At 55.1% G+C, this 19,828-nt stretch overlaps 7 protein-coding genes across 7 annotated transcripts; 4 read left to right on the top strand and 3 right to left on the bottom strand.

Moving 5' to 3' along the window:
* Window positions 1-372: 372 nt before the first annotated feature.
* Window positions 373-3,388, bottom strand: ABCG25 (ABC transporter G family member 25; the record flags this gene model as incomplete). Its single annotated transcript, XM_032019829.1, has 2 exons — window positions 373-2,798; window positions 2,851-3,388. 2 exons carry the CDS (start codon window positions 3,386-3,388, stop codon window positions 373-375), a joined length of 2,964 nt encoding a protein of 987 aa, XP_031883069.1.
* An 823-nt stretch (window positions 3,389-4,211) lies between these two features.
* Window positions 4,212-6,079, bottom strand: CGGC5_v006938 (putative amidase; the record flags this gene model as incomplete). Its single annotated transcript, XM_032019828.1, has 3 exons — window positions 4,212-5,187; window positions 5,244-5,741; window positions 5,796-6,079. 3 exons carry the CDS (start codon window positions 6,077-6,079, stop codon window positions 4,212-4,214), a joined length of 1,758 nt encoding a protein of 585 aa, XP_031883068.1.
* Window positions 6,080-7,064: 985 nt separating this feature from the next.
* On the top strand, window positions 7,065-8,429 carry CGGC5_v006937 (uncharacterized protein; the record flags this gene model as incomplete). Its single annotated transcript, XM_032019827.1, has 1 exon — window positions 7,065-8,429. The coding sequence occupies one exon, from the start codon at window positions 7,065-7,067 to the stop codon at window positions 8,427-8,429; it is 1,365 nt and encodes a 454-aa protein (XP_031883071.1).
* Window positions 8,430-8,840: 411 nt separating this feature from the next.
* CGGC5_v006936 (uncharacterized protein) lies at window positions 8,841-10,546 on the top strand (the record flags this gene model as incomplete). The annotated part of the gene is made up of 2 exons (XM_066151769.1): window positions 8,841-9,444; window positions 9,482-9,537. The coding sequence occupies 2 exons, from the start codon at window positions 8,841-8,843 to the stop codon at window positions 9,535-9,537; spliced, it is 660 nt and encodes a 219-aa protein (XP_066008667.1).
* Window positions 10,547-11,255: 709 nt separating this feature from the next.
* On the top strand, window positions 11,256-14,567 carry CGGC5_v006935 (putative RNA-directed DNA polymerase from transposon X-element; the record flags this gene model as incomplete). The annotated part of the gene is made up of 15 exons (XM_066151768.1): window positions 11,256-12,221; window positions 12,271-13,065; window positions 13,211-13,437; window positions 13,514-13,535; window positions 13,591-13,653; window positions 13,706-13,771; window positions 13,823-13,881; window positions 13,988-13,996; window positions 14,057-14,112; window positions 14,168-14,202; window positions 14,251-14,274; window positions 14,325-14,330; window positions 14,392-14,397; window positions 14,440-14,460; window positions 14,508-14,567. 15 exons carry the CDS (start codon window positions 11,256-11,258, stop codon window positions 14,565-14,567), a joined length of 2,415 nt encoding a protein of 804 aa, XP_066008666.1.
* A 388-nt stretch (window positions 14,568-14,955) lies between these two features.
* CGGC5_v006934 (uncharacterized protein) lies at window positions 14,956-16,152 on the top strand (the record flags this gene model as incomplete). The annotated part of the gene is made up of 1 exon (XM_032019823.1): window positions 14,956-16,152. One exon carries the CDS (start codon window positions 14,956-14,958, stop codon window positions 16,150-16,152), a length of 1,197 nt encoding a protein of 398 aa, XP_031883195.1.
* Window positions 16,153-16,466: 314 nt separating this feature from the next.
* Window positions 16,467-17,469, bottom strand: CBR1-1 (Carbonyl reductase [NADPH] 1; the record flags this gene model as incomplete). Its single annotated transcript, XM_032019822.1, has 3 exons — window positions 16,467-16,972; window positions 17,033-17,332; window positions 17,409-17,469. 3 exons carry the CDS (start codon window positions 17,467-17,469, stop codon window positions 16,467-16,469), a joined length of 867 nt encoding a protein of 288 aa, XP_031883106.1.
* Window positions 17,470-19,828: the final 2,359 nt, after the last annotated feature.

Genomic DNA, 19,828 nt, shown 5'->3' with positions numbered 1-19,828 from the left:
CCCTCCCTTTATCGCACTGATTTCTCGATGTCGCAAACGGCGCTGCACCCAGCCGAAAGCCACGAAGGAGAAGCCGGATATTGTCATCCACACCGGCCCGGCCCCGGCGAAAGGTGGATCCTCCGGTTGCGGGGTTGTGGATCTTTCGGTGCCCGCCCGGAAACTTACAGCATAGTCTTGAAAGAGACAATTCTACGCCTTACATTGGCCGTGGCAACATGCAGAAGGTATGAAAAGGTGACCACAATGGATCATGAGTGTGAATAGACTTTCAACAACATGACAGAATTGTCTGATTGAGTAATCTTACTTGTTTGGGCGAAGAGCCGAAACTCCTGTACTCCCGGAAACAAGTTTCCCTGAAGCGAAGGTCTAACTTCGCTGTCTATGCCCGAGTGCCCATAATCCTAAAAATGCTATAATCCTGTAAATAGTTCCAATGGCCACAAGAGTTCCCATATTCCTCCAAAGCCAATGCAAATGGAACCCAGTTGCATCAGCCGCCTTGTCAACATCAAAAATGTCCGCAAACGGCGACACAAGCTGGCCAAAGTAGACCTCCGCCAGCCATACACCTGGCGACGCACGCCACAGCCACTCGAGCTTCCAATCCTTCACCTTCGCCAGCGGCGGCGCGGCCCCGGACAGGATCGCCGTGATGAGGCTGATCATCGTCGCCAGCAGAGGCGCGTCCTCGCGGCGGACGACCATGCTGACAATGTTCGCCAGGCCGTAGATGCAGTAGAAGTAGAGGAAGTTGGCCAGGAAGGCGAGGCCCCAGTTGATTACGGGCACTGTGAGAAGAAGCACGAACGTCGAGAAGTGCAGGCATCCGAAGAACATGCGCGGCACCACGGAGATGAGCTTGGCGAGGAAGTAAGCGAGGCGGTTGTGCCCGGCCTCGGCCTCGCGGCGGTGGACTAGCAGCTCTTCCGAGAACGACTTGACGCCGGGCGCGCCTGAAACCAACCCGATGGCGATTGCGACGAGGAGGGCTAGCTCGGGTGCGGATTTGATATCAACGGCGGTTGAGAGTATCGAGTAGGGTCCCTGGAATGTGCCGACGAACAAGATGCCCTTCTTGGAGTGCTCAGCCAAGCCGAGAAGGAAGCCGGCGAGGGCGGCCAGGCCCATCTCTGCCCAGAAGGCTGACTTGGCGCGGTACTGCTGGACCATCGCCCTGCGTAGACAAAGCCAGAGCTGTTTGAAGAAGGGTGCACCGCGGTGCTTGATGGCCTCGTGCATGCCGCTGTTGTTCATCATCGTAGAGGTGTGGTGTTCCTTTCCGCCTGGCCGATTCATTTGGTGGTGGGAAGCCCAGTTTGAGATCAAAGAGTCTTTGGAGATCTCGCCAATGTGCTTGTAAATTCGTCCGTTGCCTGTGATAATGTCCGTCACGACATCGCCGTGGTTGCTGTGCTCGGGGAAATCGAAACCGATATTTTGGAAGTAGTTCTGCACCTCCGCCTGGGGGCCCTCGTAGATGGTCTGCCCGTTTCCGAGGAGGATGAGGTTGTCGAAAAGTTGGAAGATTTCCGAGCGAGGCTGGTGGATGATGACGATGATGCTGATACCCAGGCGGGCGACGGCCTTCAGTGTTCTCATGAGGGACGATGCTGCTGTTGCATCCAAACCGCTCGTAGGCTCGTCGAGGAAGATGGCCATGGGGGCAGACGCCAGTTCCATGCCGATGCTCACCCGCTTCCGCTGTCCTCCACTAATCACTGGTCTTCCGACCGTCCCCACTAGAGAGTTGCGGACATGGGAAAGTTCCAGGCAGTCGATGACTGACGTGACGTGAGCCTCGATGTCGTCGGTCGACCAAGTCCTGGGGAGTCGGATCTTGGCTGAGTGGATGATGTTCTCGTAGACCGTGAGTTCGGGCAGGACAATATCGTCCTGGGGAACGTATCCGATCAGTTTCTTGTACCGCTTCAGCTTATCGGGGCTGCTGTTAACGGCAACCATCCCGCCGGTGTGCTTCGTCTTGCCCATGAGCACGTTGACAAACGTCGACTTTCCAGCACCCGAGCCGCCCATGACCGCCGTCAGGGTTCCCCGGTCGATCGATCCCGTGACGTTCTGCAGAATCATCTTCTTGCTCTTCTTCGGCTGGAAGCTGAGATCCGTGTAGCTGAAGGACAGACCGAGGTTGGTCGCATCCGTGGCCCGGCGCATGGACTCGACGAATTTGAGCAGCTGGGGGTTGACCTCCTCCTTGGGTTGCGCACCCGCCGTCCACTGGTGGTGATCGTAGTCCAGGGCGGCCTGGAAACCCGTACCGTGGGTGTCCGATCGGTGCGGGGTGTACGTCGCGCTCATGGGAAGCATCTCGTGGTCGGTGTCGTGCTGCAAGGCCTTGTAGCCCGTGATTTGGGCCTTCACGCCGCTTATTGAGGGGCGCTTCATGTTCGACGCATGATCTGACCGGTAATCTTTCACCCTCTTGCGCAACGCGTGGACGATGATGCCCATGATTACCAAGACGTCGACAAGGATGAGCACAACCAGGGGAACGAGGAACAGCTCGAATGTCGCACCCGCTTCGCAGCGACTGCCGGTGAGGCATGGCGTCGGGCTGGTGGCGCCCGGTTGGCAATACGTGCCCTTTGGGCATTGGATTTTTTCTACTCCGGGCGGTGGACAGTAGTATCCCTGCTGGCAGACGACCGGTTCAAATGGGCCCATGGGGAAGTTTTGCCCGTTCACCATGCAAGTCATCGAGGCGAGTCTTGCCATCTGGCATGGGTTGGCGGGAGGGCAGTATTGGGGCAACGAATTGACGGTGTTGTTCTCGCCTGTCGTCGTCAGTGGGCAGATTCTCCATGCTCGACTCTGATGAACACTTACACAAGAACCCCGGGGCGCACCCGTTAGCATTCCAGTCGTCGGCTTCCACGATCCGAATGGGGACGGCTTGGCCATCGGGCCTGTAACACGGCGCCGCGCTCTTCGGCTGCTGGTTGCTCTGTATCTCACTCCACGCCGCGTAGAACGTCGCTGAAAAAGACGGCCGATTTGTTCCAGTACAAGCTTGATCGTACACACTCAACCCGTCGTCATTGGTCAAGTCTGTCAACGACCCAGAGCTCAGTCGCATCGGCTTGTTAGTGTCCGGGCCATTTGACAAGTCGTCAACCTTGCCGTCGACAGCGCTGCCCCCATTAACCGTCGGGAACCATTTACCACTGTTGGTAGTATACACTCCTTGCGTTTGGTTACCGATGCAGTGCCAGGCCGCGTCTGAGGTGCTGTCGCCCGTTGTCCGGAGTGCGCAGAGACAAGCCGCTGTGTCGAGGAAACTCGGTCCTTCGGGGTCCACCTGCGGGAGGTAAGGGTCTTGGGGGAGATGACCCGCCGCGCCGAGAGAGAGAAAGTCACGGCTCATATTGGGAGATTGGTCGTCCGCGCTTCAAATCACGGCTGTCTCTCTTTTTTGTGAGGAATTCCTCCGACAGCAGACTGCTGGTCTTTAAACAGCTCCATGGACGGGTTCACAAGCGCCGCTTTCAAGCACTGCCTTTTCCCTATTCCGGAGTCGTGAGATTTTAGCGGGATGGACCCTCTTCTCATTTTCCCCAAGGGATCGGGGGGCTGAGCGATACATGCTATTTCCCAGCTAGGGTAGTTTCTCACATAACAGCTGAGCTGTGCAGCTATCTGTCCCCCGGCCGTCTGCACGCTGACATACCGCGCCACGGACGATTTCTCACGCCTTGCAATTGTAAAACCTCTTCCGTCATGGCTGAAGAGGGCTTGTCTTGGGAAGAAGAACCCTGGCGATCTTTGCGTGGCCAGGGTGATTAGCGTCGGGAATTGAGGCCCACGCCACGCTGACATAAACCGGGATGTCACAAGAATGCAGAAGCCTAAATGGTGCGGAGCTTCGGGGACCCTTTTTATATCGTCCACGGTAAGGTCTGAAATACTAAACCCCGATAGGGCTTAGTACGTACAACCAGGGCTGACCGTGTATGCCAGTTCAGACGAACCGTTCTGCCTTGAAGGAATTGTTGGCGGAGCATCGGTGGTTAGGAAAAACGAGCTAGGATAGCTACAAGACGGCGCCGTTGGTCGGCAATTCCTATTTAGCTGCCTCGAGGTGCCGTGAGCCGACGTCCCTCCCGACGCCTTATGGCAGACACCGTCACAGCAACCGATAAATAGCTATTAATTCTTCTAGTGCGCAGTCTTGCGGCCACCTTCTTTCTCTAAAGATCCATCCTAATCGGGACATGTCTAGTGAGGTACTCCGACCACGTAGGCAGCGTGCGCTTGTACGGGTTTCCCTCAGTCGTGAGCTGCAGGTCCTCGATCGCGCTTCCCCATTTGACCAGCTCAGCTTCACCAAACGCCGTCTGCATAATTGCCAGCCCGAAGCCCATGCCGCTGTTGGAGTGCACGCCGACCGGGAGGGTGATCATGGGGTACCCTGCCTGTGCAGCGATCTGGTACGACTGGCCTACGTCGGGAGGAACGAGAAGCCCTGACAATTTCGTTCCGTTAGTGGAAGTGAGGGCCGCGTCGATGCCGTCTCTCGTGGATCGTTGTGTGAACTCTAATGCTTGGTTGTACGTCTCGTCCTTGATGCCCTTTGACTCGAGGGATGCAATGAAGCCATCCTGGCCGGAGTAGAATGCGGGGTGGCCCAGCGGCCAGGGGTTTCCGCCCTCAGTCCCGTCGTTATCGTAATTGAATTGGACGATGTCGTCGATGGAGCGGATGTTGGTGTTCTCCAGCTCAGAGAGGTAGGTGTTGATGTTGTTGTAGAAGTCAACCTTGACAACAGTATACTCAGACTCGTTTGCGTAGCCCCGGGTGGTTCCGTAATCCCAATTCCAACCGTCTGGACTCACAATGCGCTCGTAGTCGGTAATTTCCGTGTTGTTGATTATCGTCGCTCCGGCGGAGGTCAACAGATCAAGCATGGCTACGAGGATGCCTCTTTGCTCGTCATCGGTGTAGACCCAGAAACTGTTCCACGGGATGCCAAATGTAGCGCCCTTCAAGCTCTCTTTCGTAGAAAGGAACTGGATGTATCCCTGTTCGGGAGTTCTCCCTTCTTGAGCAAAGGTGTAATTGTCGCGGTGATCCACGCCATAGATGGAGTCAAAAGCATATACCGCGTCCTTCACGGTACGTCCAAAGGTTCCGACAGTATCTTGATGCTCACTTTCCGGCACAACCCTGTTCAAGTTAGCACACTGACAATTTTCACATGCAGGGTTGCGAAGTTGCCCTACCCAGCTCTCGAGGTGAGACCAACAGTCGTCTTAAACCCAACAACACAGTTCCGCATAGCAGGATTCATCACGCTCCCGTCAGTCTCCGTGCCAAGGGAGAACGCAATCGCATTCGCAGCAACGCCCACCGCACTTCCCGTACTGCTGCCCCCAGGCGTGAGAGTCAGGTTATACGGGCTCCGACACTGCCCTCCGCGCGCAGAATAACCTTCGGAGTAGTTATTGCTACGCATATCAGCCCACTCGCTGAGCGCCGCTTTGCCGAGCAAAACAGCGCCTGCGTCTCGCAGACGGGCCACAACATGGGCATCGCGCGGGACGATGCTCCCCATCAGAGCCCAGCTGCCAGCCGTGGTCTCCATGTTGTCCTTGGTTGCGATGTTGTCTTTGACTGTGAAGGGGATCCCGTGGAGTGGCCCGCGGACGTTTCCGGCTTTTCTTTCAGCGTCCATTTGGGCAGCGATTTGGAAGACGTCTGGGTTGATTTGGAGGATTGAACTGTGTTTCATTAATATACAGAGTTACGCCAAGTTGGGTGTCGGCACATCTTACTGCACATATTCCTGTGTCTGGTACGTCCGCTGCAGGTAGCACGCTACCAGCTGCTGCGAAGTTACCGTGCCAGCCTCCATAGCCGCTTTCATCTGGTCGATGGTGGCCTCGTGTAGGACGAAATTCCCGCATGGCGGCATGGGAAAGAGATCAGTGGTACCGGCATTTTCGAGCAAAGGGAATACCGAAGGGGACTCTATGCTGGAGTTTGTGGGCCAGGCATAGTCTGCACCACAGACCAGCGAAGCTTGAAAAGCCGCCAAGACGGCAGCAGACCGACGCATCTTGATTCTCTTGGTCAGACTGGACGTATTGGCGATGCTCCGTCTCGGTGTAGGCGGTCATCAAAAAAGAGGGAGCTGTAAAAGGCAAAGACACCGCTTCTTTAAAGACTCACGCGTCAGCTGATAAGCACAGCACGAGGTTCCCCGCGGTGAGCTGCAGATGTGGTACATATTAGATTGCAGCGGGACCTCGATTTCCAGCTTTGTGGCATTGGTTGGCTGCTGCTGTCCGGGGCGACCCGCCTGCAGTGGAGGGTTGCAGAATGTCTTATCAGTGATTGCTGCTTGCCCTGAAGGGGACTGGTGCAAATAAGAAAATTAAGAATCAAGATGATGTATCTATTCATAGTCATATATCTAATCGGGGAAAAAGATGAAGCTACAATTATGGACATATGAGAACTCATCCTAGGCGAGTCTACTATCGACATAGAGGCATTCAGCGTTCCTGTGTCAGCTACCACCACCAGGACGGTTGCGCTAAGCTCGATTAGCCCGATTTAAGTAGAGAAGTGAGACGAAGGCTGGCGTTCTGACCCCTTCAAATCCACTCATTGGACGTTGTCTGGGGCGGGCTGGGGATTCTGGCTCTTTGGAGCTGAAGCGCTGCGACAGGGAGTCGACAACCTTACAACAAGCTGCCCTGTCAGACGGCAGTAAACCAGCCAATGAAGTTACACAGAAGTTCTGCTCAGTGAAGTCCAGCTTCAACTCGGGCAAATGGCGCCACACGCGCTAAAGAGGTCGCGTATTCGTTTATTTCTTGGCTTGCTGATGGTGTCCTGCTGTGCCGTCTTGAAGGCCTCAATTGGGATACCTTAATCATATTTACATATATTAGCCAGAAGTCTCTGATGAATTTCCTTTCTCATGCCTTAAATATCTGTATTAACGCCATCTGAAAATACGTATCCTCCTTATGCATCATCAACCCATCAGCACCAACATCATCCCCTCGGATGAAGGACGACACTAGGCAGCCGTAATGATACAACCTATAGAAACTCGAGAAGGCCCAGACCTTTCCATTCACCTGCTCGATCCCTCCGCGCCGTTGTACCCCGGCTCCGTCATCCGCGGCCACGTCACCCGTAACTCGCACATCGTCGCCGCCTCCGCTACCGTCCGCATATGTCTCATCGGCGACTCCGCCGCCCGGCTTCAGGTACAACAAGGCAGATCCGTCATCGTACTCGGTGCGGGCTTCGAGTTCTGGAGCCGCAACGCCGTGTCTCAAGTCATCCACCGAGGCCCGGTGCATATCGCACCAGACTCCGACACCGCGTCGCAGACCTGGCCCTTTACGCTGGTGATGCCGAAGCACACGGATAGCAAAGCCCTGAATTCGGGGCTGAGAAAGATCGAACGGGAGGCGAGCTACCTCCGCGCGCCGGGGGACCTGAACGGCAAACAGCCTCTGCCGGAGCAGCCTCTGCCGGCGACATGGGGTATGAATGTCTGTGATGGATACGGGTTCGTGGAGTACTACCTCGAGGCGGAGATACTGGTCGAGGGGAAGAAGGTGGAGCCCATCGAGGCGACGCTGCCTGTGCGGGTGTTGTTGCGGCCGGCGCCGGCGTTAGTCACGGACTTTGAACTACAGGGCACGACGACGGCAGGGTGCGTGACCAGTCATCGGCTCGCGCCGGGGATGGAGCACGCGGAGCTGACGTTCAATCAGAAGAGGCAGATGTTCCTCGGCTCGAAGAGGGTGCCGGCGTGGCATTTCAATCTGCGGGTGGAGTGTGCCTCCGTCATCCAACTGGACAACCCTGCCTCGATCCCGTTTCGGCTGAAGATCACCCCGGACCGTGCAAAGAGCTCTGAGGTTCTGCGAGATGTCCCGCAGAAGGTATATCTGACGAACGCGGTGATCAGCCTGATCAGTACGGGGCGTGTGTCATGCCCGGGTTCGGGAGAAGTGCATGAGGGAACCAGCACAACGACATTACCCCTCGGCCGAACGATCGCGAGCGAGACTGGGTCACCCTTGATTCCGTCAGCCGCGGGGGAGAGTGCGTTGGACCTGGGCGCGCTCTTGGATGCGTCTGCGGACCCGGCGCTGCACGAGCAAAGACGTCATTATCCATTAAAGCCGGACTACACGACGTACTGCTTTTCGCTTTCACACACTTTGAAATGGGAGTTGCACCTTGTCGTTGCGGGAGAGTCGTGGGAGTGCAGCGGGTCTCAGAAGGTTGTCGTGCTGCCGGCGGCTGAGGTGGCGGCAATTGCAGAGGGAGCGGAGGAGCCTCCGGCGTATGATGGGCCGAGCGGATCGGCGCCGGCTTACGAAAATGTTGTTGGCGATGCGGGACGTTTGCCATCGGCTGGAGGGGAGATATCATAGGGATCAAGTGCGACGGGCCGTGTTGGTGATGGGTTATGATACCAAGAATGAGCATCAAATCATGCCATGGGACTTTGATTTCATACCAATCGGTTTACGACGAAGGGTCCACAGTGTCTGGTAGGCGCTGAACACAGCTGAAATGGGTCTATGAAACCTGTCAAACCTCACACGGGCCCGACTCTAAAGCCCCCGGGGCGCTACATGAGGTCTCGGGCATGTGCACCGATGTACTCACCTTCACTGTATCCACCGCCGACTACAGCGCCGTCGTCCGGCGTCCGCGACGGCAAAGTCCCGACGCGAGTCCTGCCCCCGACCCGGACTTTTGTCCATCCAGCTACCCGCCACAGCGGAAGAAAGCAGTCACAACGTCCCGTAAGTCACGCCTGGCTCTGAACAAGTATCACAATGTCTGATGATCATCAGATCTCATATCCCGTCCTCAACTCGGTGCTTCCCCAGCGCCCAGATTCATCGACCGACGACGTGATTGAGGCCGTCCTTAGGGACCAGCAAGCGACCCCAGATCTCGATGACCGCCTCGGCTTTTTGCAGGCTAACGTCAACAGGAACTGGGATCGCCTCAATGACCTCTTTGAGCATGTCAAGTCGTTGGACCGCGCCCCTGCCTTCATTGCCATCCAGGACCCTCCCTACGACTTTGCCACGGATTCGAAGAGAGAACGCGCCGGCTATTGGTGTGAGGCTCAACATGGCTGGCCGAAACTCAATTCCAAGGACGAGGTGGAGATGGAGAACAACGTGCCAGTGCTAGCCTCGAGCCGCGTCGCCTTCTATGTGCACAAGTCTTTGGCTTTGGCGTCATGGTCCGTCGAGTGGGACAGAGGTGCCAACGAACACTATGTTGCGTCTCTATCCCTCGACTTGGTCGGCGGCGACAGGATCAAAGTCTTCAACGCGTACAACCGCACCCGCAACACGATCGCATTCAACCTTCTCCTCCGCGAAGCTGTCGCCGACTATTGCATTCTTTTGGGCGACTTCAATCTTCGTCATCGGGCCTGGAGCGACCGACACCTTTCTGATAGGGCTACGAAGCAGCTGGAGATCGAGACTCGACTTGCCGGAATGCGTTGTCTTCTGAAGCCAAAGGACTTCACGTTCAAGCGAGGGGAGACGCAGACTACCATCGACCTGGTTTTTCTCGGTGAAAGGCTCAAGGACCTTTGCGAGCTTTTTCACGTCACGAGGCCGCGTGGTTTTACCACGGACCACGCAGTACTCGAGACAGTCCTCAACGTGTCGCCCGATCGGGATCACACCCCGGTCCTCCAGATTGACAAGGCAGACCCCGACGTCGTCCGGTCAGAGATGGCCACTCGTCTCCTTGCCAAATTTGGCGATCCATCTCACCTGCGTCAGCATCAACTGTCCACCACCGACAAGCTCGACCAGTTCGCCAAAGCCTTTGTTGTGTCCGCCAAGGCCGCCATCGATGCCACCATTCCCACCATCATCCGCAACCCCGTTGGCCAGAAGCCTCCAGTGCGAACACGCGTGGTCCAAGAGAGACTCTTGCTCGAGGAACACGCACTTCGCGTCCTTTACCGGCAGAAAAGGGGGACTCGAGCCCACAACTACGCCTACGCGGTATGGCTGGACGCCGTCAAGCAGACCAACCGTTTTATGCGTATCGCCAGCAACGTCAGGAAGCGTACCCGAAGCGCTCAGCAAGCCAAAGACCTCTCAAGCCTTTTTGCTATGGCAAGATCGGCTCGCTTCTGCGGCAAGATCAGGGCCTCGCCTCACATGCCATGGCTCAAGAAGCCGGACGGCACAGCCTGCGCAAGCTCCGAGAAGAACGCTCGCTGTTTTCGCGACGCGATGTGGTCCGACACAAGCGAAGAGCGCCTGGCTCCTACGGAGTTGCCACCTACCCTGGTGCGATCTCGTGCTTCAGCTGCATCAGGCCACGCTCTGTCGACTCCTTCACGGAAAAAGTCAAAGCCGAAGAAGAAGAAGACCCGAAAGGATAAGGAGACTACAGTCTGTCCACTTGGGCAAGACGGTTCTTCGTCTACAGAACCTCCAGCTGATATTTCGCCCAGCTCTGGTTCCCCCACATCCAGCGTCGCTACCTCCACTTCCTCTGATGGCTCTATACCAGCATTGGCATCAACAACATCCATATGTTCCGTCCGCGCATCGCCTGGCTCACTCAGTTCGTGCAGTCATCCTGTGACTCAGCCATCCGGCCCTGTCGCTTCGGCCGAGCAGACTAGCTTGTCTAGTCCGCCAACAACACCCTCCGCTACTTGCACGGCCTCATCGAGCCCATCTCCTGTCAGTCAGCCTGCCCTAGTTGCCGCTGCTGGCCCTGGCTCTCCGAGCCCTTCTGCCGCCAGTCAGCCTTGTTCGGCTACGATACCGGAATCCATCAGATCGTCCCCATCATTCAGTGCTATTGGATCACGGCCTGGATCATGCGATGGAACCCGCAACGGCGCCCGCCCTCTTGGTTCTCGCCATCCTTTGTCAACCACGCGTTCGAAGTCTCGGTCAAGGTCTCCATCTAGGACTGACGAGATATCGAGCAGCAACGAGGCAGGATCGTCAAGAGCGGTCAACGATTCTACTAACACTCAATCACCTGAGCCTGCATCTCTGGCTGGCCTCCTTGGTGATACTGTCTTGGGTAGAAAGCCGGACCGTAACAATAGCTTCCAGAAAGCCGCCTTGTTACGCGCATTGGCAAAAGAAGGACCCCCAAAGGTTGATGAAGATACGGTGTCCCGTATCATTCGGAAGCTTCCCAGCCGCAAGGCAGCTGGCCCAGACGGTGTTCCAAGTGACGTCCTCAAGATGACACTGGACGCCATTTTGCCCTACCTCGTTCATCTCTTCAAGGCCTGTGTCAACCTCAACCACCACCCCGAATGCTTCAAGGAGTCCTACACTGTGGTCTTGAAGAAGGAAGGAAAGGACAACTACACCTTACCGAAGAGTTATCGGCCTATCGCCCTCCTTTCTTGTGTGGGTAAGGCTCTGGAGCGATTGGTTGCGGACGATCTTCAACGCCTCGCACTCAAATACGGCCTAATTCCTCCCACACAGTATGGGTTTGCTGGGAAGAGTTGTACCAAGGCACTAGAGCTGATCGTCAACACCGTCCTCAATGGCTGGCGCGCGACTACGACGGACAAGAAGTGGCGGACTACTCTCTTAGGTCTCGACATTTCGGGTGCCTTCAACCACGTCAACCGTCAGGAATTGATCAAGATTTTCGCTGAAAAGGGCATACCGCTGTGGGCTTTGCGATTTGTGTGGTCATTCTTGTCGGACCAATGCACTTCTGTCAAGCTTCCAGGACACACCTCGGCAAAGTTTTGGGTCAATGTTCGGATTCCCCAGGGAAGCCCCCTCTCGCCCATCCTTTTTGCGTTGTTTGCCGCTCCCATCCTGGATATCCTACAGCGCCAGAATCTGGGCCGGAGCCGAATCCTTCTTGGCCTTTCTTACGTCGACGACACCTACATCATGGTGTGCACCGATGACTGGGAAAAGAACTGTCGCATTTTGGAGGAGTGTCACCAGAAGATTGTGGACTGGGCTACTCCTCGTGGTCTCCGCTTCGATCCTGCGAAGTACAACGTCATGCACTTTCGCAAGCCCCACGGCGATTTGAACGCAGCTTCTGCGCCCCAGAATATCCCCAACCTACCATTTCTGACGGAGGAAAACCTGGTGAAAGAGACGGACGAAGGTGGCCTTCGTATTCTTGGCGTTCAGGTCGACCATCAGTTGACTTGGAAATGGCAAATCGACCAGGTAAGTTTCCCTTCATGACCACTTGAGATGTTCTAACAATTACAAACAGATTGAGGAGAAGGTCCGCAAGAAGCTGAACCAGCTGAAGCGCATGTCGACATCTGTCTCGGGGCCGAATCTCCTTCACGTGAGGCAGCTGTACCTCTCTACCATCCGTCCCATTATCTCCTATGCCTGCCCTGCCTGGTTCATGCTTGGCAACGACTCCTCCACGACCTACAACCTTCGACAACCCTACATCCATCGCCTGGACAATCTTCAGAACGAATGCTTGGTCACTGTCGCCGGTGCCTACAAGAAGGCGCCCACCGTCACGCTCCACAAGGAGCTTCACGTTGACCCAATCGCCGTCTACTTGCAGCGAGTCGCCATGTCACACCGCGCCCGCAATATTTTCACCGATGACTACGACCTCATCAACACCACTTCGTTCCCATTCAAGAGAGAAATGACCTTCTTGAAGTCCCATCCATACAAGATCGATTACGACCACGCCAGGAAACTCGTCGAGGAGGCGGAGCAGCAGCTTCGGGAGTCAAAGCCTAGCCTCGCCGACGCCACTCTGATTGACATGGATCCTCGCAAGAGGAGTCAAGTCATCAACCGGTACATCCGCGCGCAAGCGACGCTCCTCAGTGAGCATCTTTGGAAGGCATATCGCGACCGTCCACGACCGTCTCGCACGGTCGCCTACGGCCTCAGAGGCCGCCCTGTTGCCGCTGAGGGAAAATGGGGCGCTTTCAACCTCAAGCGGTACAAGGGCCTGTCTCGGGCGCAGTCCTCCATTCTGATCCAGTGCAGGACTGGCTACATTGGCCTCAAGGCCTTCCTGCACCCGAAGAACGTAAGTTCAATGCCACATCCACATTCGTCATTACCCTTCCACACTGTTAGGCATATGGTCCTCTCAGCCTACGTACCTTTCACTTTGCACCGACTTTGCGTTCTTTTTCATCCATGATCACCGGTTGCTAACTTCTCCGTTCCAGCTTGCCGACACAGACATGTGTTCTTGCGGTCAAGATGAGCACACTGTTGAACATCTCATCTTCGACTGCCCCTCTCTAGCCAGTGCTAGAAAGAATCTTCCCATTTGGAAGTGGACAATTTCTCGGTATCACGCTCACGCCAGGCAGCGACGCTCCCTGGATGATTTGCTCACCGACTTCTCCCGTGCGGTCTCGACCTGGGCCATTCACCACTTTGGTCTTGACCAGTTTGCTTGGACGGACCAACACATGATTCACGGACCGTCCAAGAAACACTCGCACTTTCACTGTGAAGTGACATAGTGTATTAAAGTGTACTTTTTGGGTGTGTCTCCTCTTTCTTGTCTCCGGGCTATGATGCTGACGTGTTCTCGTTCAAGAAACTCTGCCAGCACGCAGGCTACCCTTGCAGCCACCCCCTTTCCCTCTTCGCTTCTCCCTTCGTGAGTACTTCGTCTGCTGCTCAACATCACATGAGACTGACTTTTGGCCCAGCCGCTTTCAGTAGTTGGGAAGGACCACAGCTATTGCTGTGCTTATTTCGTTCATGTAGTCCTCGTGGTAAGTTCACGTTTCTTATTTGTCATGATTGCAAACTAACAGGATATTCAGTTGCAAAATTTCCTCGAACTCGTTGATGTCCTCTTTAAGCTCTTCGTCATCGGGTTCTCGTGAGGTTCTCATCCGTCGATGTATCTGCCGGAGCTGCGAACGGATGATATACTTTATATCTGGTTTGCTGTCCCATAGATACAGGAGATATGCAGCGACTCGTAGGATGCCTAAGTATAAACTCTGAACAGATTTTCTTGACTATTTATACTAATTTCTGGTGCTCTATTTTAGAGATGAGGTGTTCGTAGTAGTCTTCATGATTGTCCTTGGTTGCGATATCAGGGAAAGTATTGTTGATGAACTGTTCAAGCTCATATTTGTTTTCTTTTGCTGTCTGGACAGGGCAATGCTTTGCTCCTGTTTGGTCGTTGGTTGTTGTAAGTGTTTTTGCTGTATTGCAGAGCTTCTACTGATTGATTTCCTAGCTTGTGATCAGCATTTTGGTCAATGTGGGTTTGGACATGATGAGTTGATCTTGTCAGGGATGGTTGATGGGTAGAGGAAGGTATGAAGCTTCCGCTCGCTGATGACCTGATCTCGGGCGACTAATCTGACCCAAAGAACAGACCCATGTTCTTCCTCCTATATAATCTCATACAGTGAGTCATCTGCAGGCCATTGAGGTTATTGACAATGTAAGACTCTCCTTTCGTCTCTCGTGTACATGCGCTAACATTCAAAGACTCTTGCGAACCTGGATCGAAGCTTTCCTGGTTATCATAAACAGCATCACGATGCATAGTAGGCATCTATCAAAGTATAAACAGAATTTTCATAGTGTGGCGTAAACCTCCACAAATTGGATGTGGCTGGGCTCAAAAGGTGGAAGATAAAAATATGACTACTACATAAACCTACTCTCGAGCTTCCCAATTAGCGAATGGCATCGTGATGTGAGTGAGAGAAGAGGATTCCACCAAAGTCTGTTTGGTAGGCCTGTGTCCCAAAAGGCCTTCACTTCAGGTCTGAGCCACACGAGCGGGGTGCAAATAAGTAGCACCTGCAGCCGTCAAACACCTGGGCCATCTTTCCCCATCTAGCTTCTCGTTTATACTTTCGTAGTCTGCTCTCAGTCACATTCACAACTCCGGTCAACGTTGCTTTGTCACCGTTCCTCGAGTCGCATCACCATGTCTTTACCGTCTGGTTTTCTATCCCTTCCCCGCGAGATACGCGACATCATCTACGCATTTTACGTGTTTGCGGAAGACGGATATACCTGCAATTACGACAGACTAGCTGGCAGCATTCTGAGCCAGCACGAGCGCAATGCAAACACCCCTAGGCGCTATGTTGCTGGCGTTCTGCAGAGGGCCGATCTCCAACCGATCGATCTCAATCTCAGCTACACCTGCCGCCTCGTGGCACGAGAGATGAGGGGTGTCGCCCTGGAAACAAATGCCATCACCTTTTCCACAATGACCTCGAATGAATTACGCATCATCGCCTTGCGCTTCAACCATTTCATGGTCAAACGTTTCGACGGCGACCGAGATGCCGCTTTCCGCTTCGCCGGCTTTTCGATGCCGGAGGGTGAGAGACAGGGTCTCAAGCTCAAATATCCTCAATTTGCGCCCTTGCTCGACCGCATGAAGCAAGAGGGGAACACGCACCCCGAAACGAGACTCACAACAGGCTGGGACGGTTTAGCGCAGTGGTATCGCTCTGGAGGCGGGAGATTCAGGTCCCGAATGGGGCCGTATGGGGAGGCACCCTCACTGTACCGGACATTCCTGAAAGACGCGCTCACAGCAATCGCCAGCTCGAAATTTGGTCGTGAACAGATTGAGAGGTTCTGGCGGGAGACCTGTCCAAAGTCAGCCCACCTTATCCCTGCGCTTCGCGTGGTTGAATGCAAGATCCAGCACTGGGCTGTCCCGTTGGCGGAAGACATGCGGTACCTAACTCTTGACCAGGCCTCAAACAGTCGGTCGAGAGGAACGCGTCTTCGGGATCGCACAAAATACCGGTTCTCGGCTGCAGCGGTTGCCATTCACGTCCTGCAATCTCTACCCGTTTCCTCACGCATGCACCTACGGCGTGTGATCTTGAACGAAGATCGGGAGGCAGTGGCGGATCCACAGTGCCACGGTCTCGGGCTGATTCCAATTTGCAAGGAAAATCCTCTGCTTCGCGTGGAACGGCGTGTAAGTCTGTGGAGGAATGCCTTTCAGACTGATACCGCCTATAGAAGCCCGGATGCGCGGTACAAGCCCAAATATCGATATACGCCTTGGGCTATGGATTCATCTCAGGTCACGCACAACGTCTCCAGCTGGGTTATAGAGGCATTGGCCCTCGAGCCCGCGGGCATGCCTTCAGGGTGATTCTCGCTACTTCTGGATGGCCAGCCAGTGCCCTGGCAATGCACGCAAGTCTTCCAACTGATTGTCCAGCGAGATGCGGCTTGGCAAGCAGCATGGCTTCTTTCCCTCGACCGAGGGATCCTCCCGTCGCTGTCGTGGTTCGACAGAAAAGGGGAGTTGAGGGGAAGTCGGGTGCCTGACCTGACGGGTCCCTTGTTTTCATAATTCGGTAGCTAATCCATCTCAGGACTACGGACAATGTCTGCCGATGTACAATTATCTATCTGAAGTTCAGCTGCGCTCACTAAGTACGGACTAAGCCATCCGACTCTCCCCTACCAGTTCGCCACCTTCTCATCAGACCAGTACTCTCCAGTCTTTCCTCCGATATCCGCCAGAGCAAGGTGGACAGGCGTTTGCGCGCCTTGATCAGGCGTCTTGGTCCCCTTGCCTCTCGTCATGGATGTCACCACCCATCCCGGATGACATGAGTTGGCCAGAATCTTGCTGCCGCTGTCCTCCAGCTCTTTCGCAATCGCCCTCGTCATCCCAATCTCGCCGGCCTTGGACACGGCGTACGCCGCGCTCGGCCACCCTTCCTGCTCATGATTGCCCTTCTCCACGGCGGCGGAGAAGTCCTCCATCAGCCTAGTGACATCGGACACCGTCTGCGAAGCCAGGAAGCGCTCCTTGATCTGGGGAGAGTACTTGCTCAGGGCCCCGGCCACAGACGCAACGTTGATGATCCGGCCTTGGGGCTTGAGGATGGGGATCCAGGCTCGTGTTGCGTTGAGGGTGCCGTAGTAGTTGCAGCCTATTGTGGTCTTGACCACGTTTGAGTCTAGATGTCATTAGTTAGCCGGGAGGGTTGTGAGATATGTGCCTGACAGGGACCACTCACCGAAACCCTGCATCGCGATGCCGGCATTGTTGATGACGAAGTCGACGCCGTCGGGATGCTCCTTCTTCAAGAACTCTGCCAATCCCTCGATGCTCTTGGCGTCTGATATGTCCAGCTGGTGATACTTGATATCAGCGAGGCCGCCGTGCGTAGCCAGGGCTTTGGCTTGCTTAAGGTCTGCATCACCGCGGATGGCGGCCAAGGCCTCCTCGCCGCGAGACTTGTCGCGGGCCGTCAGGTAGATGAGAAGAGACCCGTTGTTCAAGTGCGATGCTGGGTATTGCAGTGCCAATTGTCGTACTTGTTTGCGGTTAGGAAGTGTCAGTTGGGCGATGACGTGATGGACATCAAATAGCTTCCATTGGGGGTAGCTCACCAATCGCGTACCCAATGCCCTTGTTGGCACCGGTAACCACACCGACACGAGCGTAAGTCATGTTGAGTTGAAGGAGGGATTGTAAGTCTTGATGGATAGTCTTTTGGTGAAATTCGTGATTCTTGATGGCTTCATTCACAGTAACAAACACTGGTGTTTTGGACCTCGATGTCGGAATGGGACCAAGCGCAGCAGGCAAGCGAGCACTCCAGTGGACCCGATCCAGTGGTGATTCATTGTGGCGGGTGCCACAGTGGCTTGAGCCTCACTACACGGGTGGCGCCGTCCCAAGACGGTTCGTCTCTTATTCTTTCTCATTTACGACTTACCTCATCATATTCCACAGTATTGGAATTTGGAGTTTGTGTTATGTACGAATTCAGCGGTGTGTAATGATGTAGCACGCTGTGTAAGCGGATGCAATGACTACGCCCCATCCACGGCCCGACACCGATTGACCCCGTGTTCGGTCGGGTAAACGCCCCGGTGGAAGCCACAGAAACTCAATTCCGCCAGCTTCTTAGGTGCCTAGCCGCAGGAGAACAACCTAATGGTTTTGGACCAAACAACATGTAGTAACACTGAAGAGGAAGCTGCATTTGATTCTGCCGCGTTCTTCGCACCGATCACCAATTACCGAGCCGGACTCTGTCAGCGATGGAGTCACCGAACGTCCACGGCCCAATAAGACTCGCTAACAGGGGAACCGCGAGGATATCGCTTGTAGATAGCGTGACGTAGAGGCGATTGTGACTTGGGTCCGCCATTGGCCTCAACTCTCCGCCAAGGTGCCAAGAGCCGCAATCAAAAGCCTGCGGTAACGCAATTGGGGAATAGGAATGGGATTCCTGGTTACGAGCGACGCGAATCCCCCGTCATTTCAGCAGCGCAGCTGACCTGGCAAGCTGACCATGCCTCGCTCGCCTAAGTGAACATGATCGGAGGAAAAGATTCGACAGGAAATACGGCCCCCGCGATGAGCCAAGGCCACAGATGGCCGTCTTGTCCCGGACGCCGCATTCCTTGTCTCTCGACCCAGGGAAAAGCTTCGCTTGCTTGGCCACAGCATCATCTGTTCTCTGACCAGATAACAGGGAATGGGGTCCAATACAGAAAGCACTAGGATACAGTATGTGGTCCAAATAACCGGACATGCCATCCATGCGGCGACGGCAGCTGCAGCGGCGCCTTCACCCGCACGAAGCACGCAATCCGCAAATGAAGCCTCCCGTTGGCTGTATCGTCTCGTCGTTCTGCATCGGCTGTCCCATCCAATTGGACTTCGAATTGGCGCGTCTCACCGCGTGGTGTCGCAGTCTGGTATGCACCGGCTACACCGATGCGCCGGAACGCCTCGACGAATAAGCTGCTGCCAGTCGTGAGACTATTATGGCTATGTTGGATTGAGACTCTTTGCCCGTGGCTGTCACTGCGACATGGTATCTCGCCCGAATGAAGCAGGCAGCGAATGGGCATTGGCTGATTGCGTTTCTGTTTCCCCGTGGTCCGCTTTTGACGTCTGCGGGCCAAAACAGCACCAACAGAAGCATGCGCTGCAACGAGCTCTCATTCCCTGCTCGAGAAAGCTCCCAACAAGACTCGTTATCTGCCTCGCTATCTTTCCCCTTCAGCGCCCCATGTCGTCACTCACCAGGGGCTCTCGCGTCACAACGCAGTGGGAAACCCTGAGTTATTTTCCGACACTGGCGGCGAGGAGATGCAGAGTTCGAGTATTGGGAATAATTCGGCGCAAAACTTTGACCCAACGGGCCTGGACCCTGCGAGGTTGAAGTCGACATGTGCTCGGGCTGCTGTCTGCAACCTGCCTAGCCCCGAGGGGAAATCGTACGGCTCGCTGATCCGCAGACAAGAGACTCTCCTGCAGCCATTCACAGAGCATGGGTTCCTCCTCGTTCCCCTCCCCGTCCTCTGCTCCCCCAGTCGTGCGCCGCTTGTGTGCCCTTACCATGTCGAGGATGGTTCGCAATTGGGGAACCCGCTTCCTTGCAGCTTCACCATTTCCCCCCCTCCCCCTCCCCCCACTATCCCGCCTTTGTGTACGTTGCGACGCTGCGGTGCTCTGGTCCCTGATCTCTGGGAATTTTCGGTGCTTTTCTTAAAAGGGATCTGCAGTCCCCCGTATCGCTGCGCAGGTTCACCTTGGCTCTCTCGTCCTTCTTCCTGCTCAATTGCTCTCTCGGTCAACTCTCTGTGCTGCAGGTATCTTCCCCAGGCGAACACCAACAGGCGTCGCCAGCGTTTCCGCGCAAAGCCACATGGAATTCAAAGTCCAGTTCTTCTGTCTCCTCCTCAAAGCCATTCGGTAATTGAAGCGCGCGTTTCGTGGCTTCACGAAGGCTGTTCACTACCCCAAATACCCGTATTCTACTCGAACTACAGCAACCTCTCGTCGACCAGAT

The sequence above is a fragment of the Colletotrichum fructicola genome, assembly GCF_000319635.2.
Source record: "Colletotrichum fructicola Nara gc5 chromosome Unknown KSG_Nara_v1_contig04, whole genome shotgun sequence".
NCBI classification, from domain to species: domain Eukaryota; kingdom Fungi; phylum Ascomycota; class Sordariomycetes; order Glomerellales; family Glomerellaceae; genus Colletotrichum; species Colletotrichum fructicola.
This window is presented reverse-complemented; position numbering and strand designations above follow the sequence as displayed.